The sequence below is a fragment of the Berghia stephanieae genome, chromosome 7 (genome assembly GCF_034508935.2).
Source record: "Berghia stephanieae isolate SIO BIC M18660-M18661 chromosome 7, UCSD_Bste_1.3, whole genome shotgun sequence".
Classification (NCBI taxonomy): domain Eukaryota; kingdom Metazoa; phylum Mollusca; class Gastropoda; order Nudibranchia; family Aeolidiidae; genus Berghia; species Berghia stephanieae.
Window position 1 is genome coordinate 59727652 of NC_088366.1, and position 8408 is coordinate 59736059.

At 37.6% G+C, this 8408-nt stretch overlaps 1 protein-coding gene across 2 annotated transcripts in view; it reads right to left on the bottom strand.

Moving 5' to 3' along the window:
• Positions 1-6813: 6813 nt before the first annotated feature.
• Positions 6814-8408, bottom strand: part of LOC144977575 (protein arginine N-methyltransferase 7-like) — a 17430-nt gene continuing 15835 nt past the window's right edge. For both annotated transcript variants that reach the window (XM_078922941.1, XM_078922943.1), the window contains exon 15: positions 6814-7038. In XM_078922941.1, coding sequence (XP_078779067.1) covers positions 6906-7038 — 133 coding nt within the window. In that variant the 3' untranslated portion in view covers positions 6814-6905. The remainder of the gene's footprint in view (positions 7039-8408) is intronic.

Below are 8408 nucleotides of genomic sequence, written 5' to 3' on the forward strand. Positions count from 1 at the left end.
TTCATGAGAGATGATGATTTCATTCCTCGTAACTTTCTCTCTCCTTTTATGACTTGTTATAATAATTGCTAATATACCATTTGATCGAGTGTATCCTTTGAGTGATTCTGTGCTTGTGTCTGGGTGGGAATTTTAGGTGATGTTGAGCATGAATAGATTGCACTTGAAATCCAGCCTACTTCTATTCCCTTCGAGTCACTTTTGTTTTAGACCTTCAATCTCTTGTTGATAATCCCATCATCATCTATACAGTGTACTCTGGATACGTCGACGTTGCCTAAGTCGATTTTTACCCAAGTCGATTTTTTTTCTTGATCCCTCCCCCTTCTTCCTATGTAACATTAGTAAAAAAAAAAAAAAACTTCACATAAGTCGATGTCGCTTAAGTCGATATTCTTATCACTCATGACTACAAAAAAAATCACAAATAAACAAGTATTTCCATTGGTTAAAAAAGCTACCAGTAAGAATGTTCAGTGGTTAAGAATATCCGCGTGTTCAATGTACATGGGCAGTATTGAATAGATTTAATTTCTCCATCTCAAATTTTACATTTTTTGGTTCTAATCCCAGGCCATCCTATGTAATGGCCCTCTTAATTAGTATCAATTTTATCAAGAATTCAAGTCAAGTCTACAACTACAATGGCAAACCTATCGCGGAAAGGGGAAAATCATCGCATCGGAAATTGGCATACCAGCTATTTCTGTCTCGACAATTTACAAGAAGCATGACCTTGACTTAGAGGCTCCTACCCTTCTGCTTTTCGCGGAATAATTTCACTTAATTGGTATACATTTCACATTCAAGGCAACAATTCCGCTTTTCACCTTTCCAATCGAGGAAAAAAATTTTTTTTTAAATCTCTAGTGAAAAAAAAAGTTGAGTTATAGCTTATTTCGTCAGCATCCACTATGGTCAATCAACACACATTTTGTGTGTCTGATTAGTCCCGTCAAAGTGTGTGCTGCTGATGTCGGATAATATTATATGTTTGGGAGGGGGGTTGACCCAAGTATGGTGATTCCAATTTGTGAGGTCAATGACCTTGGTAATATTATATTAATGTTGTCTTCAATTTATATGTTGGCTTCAATCGGTAATAATATTATTGAGTACGGTCAGCTTCTTTCTCTGTTTAATTTTAACCCTGTGTACGTGTGTGTTTGTGTGCCGGCACGCGCGTTTGTTTGATTAGGTGTGTGTGGGGGGGGGGGGGGAGGAGGGTCCTGACAAGGTTAAATCCATCCGCTTTGCTCTCAGATGGCCAGGACCTGTGTGTTCTCTATTATTATTTGACCCCATTCTTCGTCTTTACACAATCTGTACATTTTTACACATTTTATATTTTATCATTTGAGTACTTTTGGATTGTCTATTACATTTTCTGTTGCAAAGCATGTCATAGTCAATAACAGTAAGTTGATTCCGCTTTTTTTATCTCAGATTCCGATTTTTATGTATTCTGATTCCTCTATGGGGCTATAAGCCTCTGATGACCACTACAGAGACCGCGCGATATGAAAGGCCTTACTTATTCTAGATTGGTTTGCTTTGTTCACATGCGTTTTTGCTCATTTGGTTACACTCCGGTTAAGTTGATTTTCGGATAAGTCGATTTTTTTCTCGGTTCCCCTGGGCATCGTCTTATCCGGAGTCCACTGTATTGGCACAGAAAATGCCCAAAAGTATCACAAAGATTGTAAATTTAGAAGTCAAAAAACTATTTTTTACTGATTGCTCAATTGACGAAGATGCTCTGATATAGTCAACGACATGTATTGTTAGAATTAGTCCTTCAGAACCGTTAGGCCCATGGAGCCTGAGTTTATCCCAGTTTCTATTGCGTGAAATGGACAGTAGCAATTGCTTGCTACCCTTTAGATAGGACATTAGTCAATCGGAAAGTACTTTTTGCCAGATCTAACAGACCCAGCTACCTACCATAGTGGGCATAAATCTATACATCAACTATATCTGTTCTCCATATTGCTTTCTGTCTTTGTCTTGGAATGGGATTACTTGGTTTTGTCCTGGCCCTGGCTGGAGTTCTTGGTTGGAAGGGAAATAGTCAAATATAAAGTTATAGTTATGGGAGGTGATGATTTTTCATAATATATCATCTGTCTGTTATGTACTGTTGAATTGTTTGTTATAAAAATAGTATGGTTTTGAGTGTATTCCTTGAGCTTTAGCTTTTATATAGCGCAATATCCACTAAACATGCTCAAAGCCAACAGCAACAATTAACATTTAGAATGGGACACAACGCCTGTTAGGCGATATTACAATTTTTTTTTGACAGACAATGCTATTAACAGCCAGGTACTCATTTTACATCTGAGTACGGTGAGAGACTGTAAGTAAAGAGCCACTTCCAAGGACTCAACTATGCGCCGAGTGAGGCTCGAACCCAGGACCTTCCGATCCAAAAGCGATGTCATACCACAAGACCACATAGCTATACTTTTCCTCTTGGTGGGATCCTGTGCTTATGTCTGGATGATCTCAAACTAGGTACACTGATAGTATTCTCTTGGACTCTACAACTATTCCTTATTTGGACCATTCCCCTTTATCTTACTTTTTCACGTGCACTTTCAATTGTAAATCTATAATTTTTCTACTACCCCATTTTCTTCTTGTCAGTGGTGCTGAACAGAAATGACCTTAATGTTTCGCAAGTGCCATAACACCCTTAAAAACAAAGACAAAACAGACCCAGCTACCCAATCATTGCTGGGTGGTTTGGGATCAGAAAAAAATCTCTATAGCACCTGGGATTGAACTCCGTCCCTTTGCATGTGAAGTGAGTGTTCTACCAACTGAGCTAACCGGACCCCTGATCCTGTTAGAGTGTGAGTACAGGGAACTGCAATTGCATGAAATGGACATTTGATTCCTTAAATAATTTTTTTTTTAGATGTTAATGCTTGAAATTCGAAAAAGTAAATAAAATTGAATAGAAGAGTCAACAGAGACGCCAACTTTAAATATGGCTCACAGGAGTTTCAGACACCACTCGAAGGAATTTCAATGCCGAAAGAGGAATTTCCGCACACAAGAAAAAGGAATTGGAATGGTATTGTGTTTACATATTGTATAGTTCTAAATAGATAACTGATTAGAATTATTTTATGATATATAAACACATTGCCAAATACAATCCCAAAGTTTCCTTATTTCAAATGAAGTAAAGTGCCAAAACCTAATGGTAGAGATTGTAGTACTGGTGGTAGTGAGGATGATGCGGTGTTGGTGGTTGTAGTAATAGTGGTAGTGATGGTGAAGATGTGATAGTGGTTGTTGTTGGTGGTAGTGATGATGATATGGTGGTGGTGATGGTGGTTGAAGTAGTAGTGGTAGTGATGATGATGTGGTGGAGGTATAGTGGTTGTAATAGTTTTGGTCGTGATGATAATGACGTGGTGGTGGTTGAAGTTGTGATGTTGATGTGGTGGTGATGGTGGTTGTAGTACAAATGGTAGTGATGATGATGTGGCAGTGGTGGTTGTAGTAGTAGTGGTAGTGATGATGTAGTGGTGGTTGTAGCAGGAGTAGTGGTAATGATGATGTGGTGGTGGTTGTAGATGTAGTCGTTGTAGTAGTGCTGGTGGTTGTATTAGTAGTGGTAGTGATGATGATGTTGTAGTGGTTGTTGTTGTAGTAGTAGTAGTAGTAGTAGTAGTGGTAGTAGTAGTAGTAGTAGTGATGACGATGTGGTTGTGGTGGTTGTAGTAGTAGTGGTAGTGATGATGTGGTGGTTGTAGTAGCAGTGGTAGTGATGATGATGTGGTGGTGGTGGTTGTAGTAGTAGTTGTGGTAGTGATGAAGATGAGGTGGTGGTGGTGTTTGTAGTAGTAGTGGTAGTGATGATGATGTGGTTGTGATGGTGGTTGTAGTAGTTGTGGTATTGATGATGATGTGATGGTGGTTGTAGTAGTCGTGGTACTGATGATGATGTGGTGGTGGTTTTGTAGTAGTGGTGGAGTGATGATGATGTGGTGGTGCTGGTGGTTGTAGTAGTGGTGGAGTGATGATGATGTGGTGGTGGTTGTAGTAGTGGTGGAGTGATGATGATGTGGTGGTGGTTGTAGTAGTGGTGGAGTGATGATGATGTGATGGTGGTTGTAGTAGCGGTGGTATTGATGATGATGTGGTGGTGGTTTTGTAGTAGTGGTGGAGTGATGATGATGTGGTGGTGCTGGTGGTTGTAGTACAAATGGTAGTGATGATGATGTTGTAGTGGTGGTTGTTGTAGTAATGGTAGTGATGATGATGTGGTGGTGGTTGTAGAAGTATCAGTGGTAGTGATGATGTGGTGGTGGTGGTTGTAGTAGTAGTAATGACGATGTGGTGGTGGTGGTGGTGGTATTGTAGTAGTAGTGGTAGTGATAATGTGGTGGTGGTGGTTGTAGTAGTAGTGGTAGTTGCAGTGATGATGATGTGGTGGTGGTGGTTGCAGTAGTAGCAGTATTGATGATGTGGATATGGTGGTTGTAGTAGTAGTGGTAGCAATGATATGATGCTGGTGGTTGTAGTAGTAGAGGTCGTGATGATGATGTGGTAGTTGTGGTAGTAGTAGTGGTAGTGATGATGTGATGTTGGTGGTTGTAGTAGTAGTGGTAGTGATGATGATGTGGTGGTGGTGGTTGTGGTAGTAGTGGTAGTGATGATGATGTGGCAGTGGTGGTTGTAGTAGTTGTGGTAGTGATGATGATGTGGTGGTGGTGAATGTAATGGTGATGATAGTTGTGGTAGTGATGATGATGATGTGCTGGTGGTGGTTGCAGTAGTAGTTGTGGTACTGATGATGATGTGGTGGTGGTGGTTGCAGTAGTTGTGGTACTGATGATGATGTGGTGGTGGTGATGGTTGTAGGAGTAGTAGTGGTAGTAATGATGATGTGGTTGTGGTTGCAGTAGTAGTGGTAGTGATGATGGTTGTAATACTATTGGAAAGGGGGGGGGGGGTATCCTTGGAACAAATTGACCTCAGCGGAATTTGACAGAAGTTGCCCGGAGCCCGGAATTTTTTGCTCCAGACCGGAGTTTTTTCCGGTGAAACCGGAGATTTGGCATCACTGAGTCAATATAACTCACAAAGACAACTGATGTGGACAACTTGGGTTTCATCTTTGTCAACAAAAAATCATTGAATAAGACAGAGTGTTTTGTTGACATAGGGAATACCCAAAAACTCATATCATTATCTTAATCAATTTCATTGCTATTTACTTCTAACAATGAGCAAAACACAGAAGGCGTACACCAACTTCACTTCCAACAACATTGAATCAAGATCTCAAAACAACCGAAGATCTGATTTAAACAACACAAGGATATTTCCAATTGCCTCAGCACCTTAACACACAATGGATGACCTTCAAAAGCTAAGAACATTTGCACTGGACAAATATTTTTATGGAAACAAATTACTAACTGGATACTAGAAACAGACTGACACACTGGAAGTAACACACACATGGTTCATGACAAGCGTCCATAGAGGCAGCGCAGCCATATTCATTCTTTCATGGGGGTCCTAATAGCTCAGTTAGTAAACATTAAAATAATTAAATAAAAAACAAACCAAATTAAATAAATAAATAGATAAATAAACATATGTTTAAAATGAAACAGAAAATGACTTGATTTTATATGACTTAATAACCGTTTACACTCTTAGATAGGGGAATATAGATAGTAATCATTGTTATCTTTTTTTTTTTTTTTGACTTTTTAATTTACGGTTCTTTTTTTTTCTTTTTTTAAAATTTAGGTCAATATCCCTATACCTGTTTATTGTCGTATTTAAAAGACGGAGATAAATCTAAATTGGCAAAGCAACGACAAACATTGGGTGTCTCCCATGCCTGAGGTTAAAAAACAAAAGAAGAGAAAAAGCTTAATTAGTAGAGCATTCGCTTCACAAACAGACCAAGATCGATCCTGGGTGAAGCCAAGATTATTTTCTGACACACCTGTCATGTCTATCCAGCAGTGATTGGATAGCAGCTGAGTCAGCTAGACTGAGCAAAATTACTTTGCGATAAGACTAGCATTCTATCCCAGGGATAGCTAGCAATTTTTTTCATGCTATAGAAACGGGGATAAACTCCAGTTCCATGGGCCTAATGGCTCTGAAAGACTACTTTTACAACTTATTTGTTTTTGTTTTTAAGGGCTTTACGGCGCTTGCAACACATTTAGGTCATATCAGCGCCAGTAAAAAGGAAGAAAATGGGATAGTAAAAAGTTTTAGCATTACAATTAAAGCACAAAAGAAAAGGTGAGACAAAGGGGAATTGGTTCAAATAGGGAACAGATCTAGATTCCAAGAGCACACCGCCAAAGTACTTAGTTTGAGATCACCTAAAAGTCTCATCCAGACACAAGCACAGGTCCCAACTAAGAGGAATACACTCAAATGTTTACAAATCATATAATATTATATGTAAACTAAATATAATACAATGCATAACAGAGAGATGATTTACAAGGAAAAAGATATCATCTCCCAAAACTATAACTATATACATTCGACTGTTTCCCTCCCATCCAAGGAACTCCGGCAAGGTTCAGGACAAAACTAAGTAATCTCATTCCAAGACAATGACAGGAAACAATTGGAAACGGGTATGGGGGGATAGAAGACACAACATGTACCTCCCTGCTCACTATGGGAGGTCAGGACCCCCACCCAGTTTTACAACTTAGATAAAGACAGAAAACAAAGGCAATCCAGATCGCATAAAATGTGTAGTTTTCAAAGAAAAAAAGATCAGTTGAAAGGACAAGTTTAATGGCATTATTTCTTTTAAAAGGTTAAAAATTTATTTCTTTTGTTTTGTACTGGGTTTTTTGTTGTTTTTGTTTTATTCAATATAGTTACTGTAACAAATATCAAGACGATAAGTCAAATGAGAAATCTCCATTGGAAGGGTTGAATGAGGCGCTCACTGAAATTCTATCTGATATCTGCCACTCCTTAGAATGCCTAAATAGATGGACGCCTTGTTTGCTTGTTCTGTCCCAGCTGTAAGATGAACAATAACAAATATTTTTAAAAACGACAACACAACAACAGCAACAATAATAATAATAATAATAATAATAATAATAATAATAATAATAATAATAATAATAAAAATGATGATGCTGGTGGTGGTGATGATGATAATAATAATAATAAAATGGTATTTGTATAGCGCCTTATCCCGATCTCATTAGGCTCAGAGGCTCTTTACAATCTTAAAATAAATACAATGAAAAATATAAACATAGCAATTTCAATTACGGACATCGCAACAGACATTACATTTTAATTTTACACATATGATAGGAAAAACTCCATTTACAAAATAGAAATCATGAGACAAGGTGAGTTTTCAATTTAGATTTTAAAGCTGTAATGATTCAGCACTTCTAATATTCTGGGGGAGAGTGTTCCAAAAATGATATAATAATAATAATAATAATAATAATAATAATAATAATAATAATAATAATAATAATAATAATAATAATAATAATAATAATAATAACAGCAGTAGTTGATGATGATTACAAAGACAATGTTGAAAAAATGTCCATTTTCTTACACTACATTGAACAATACCTACGATTCGTTTGCAGTTAAAACAAGACAGAAATAGTTGCTTTTCACATTCTCTCCCCTTGTTGATATCATTACCATTAAATATATAAATATTACGAATCTTTTGCTGCTATGAAAACTATCTCTGAACGTGGTAATGGTTAATCCATTCTTAACTACATTTAAAAGTTAAAATTCCTCAATATAGCCAATATCCAGCAGTGGATGAGTTGGATTAATTAAATTCAGATCTAATCGAAACCTATTTATGGTAGATTTGTAGCTCTTCAATTTTGATAGGAGGCGTTAACCATCTACAGTGGAATCTGCTTAAGATAAAATCCTTGGAACCCAAAAGACAAAAAAAAAGTTTATCTTAAGCAAGGTTTATCCTATTCATGTTCAAGAAAAAAACGAAAGTTCAATTCATAATGAATGATGATTAAAGGTCCAGTCGCCTCCCTTGTTCGTGAAAACGGTGTGCGTCGCTCTTTATCAATGATACTTGCATAGTTTTATAATTTGGTAGCCTGTATGCTTTCTGTTTGATTTGTTGGGATTTTTATTTTATTCAGAGGAGAGTTGGAAGGAGGGGGAGGGGGAGGGGGGGGGGTGGCTCATGGAAAGAAAGCCAGTTTGATTTAAAAGAGATCAATTCATGTTGTTTTAAACAAGACTTAAGAATAGTTGGCTTAAATAAGGGGGGGGGGGGGATGAGATGGGATGCATTTTGCACCATGTATTTCATTTCACTATTAAAACAGCATTTCGGATGCCTAATTTAGGCCAGGACCACTCTTTAGCCAATA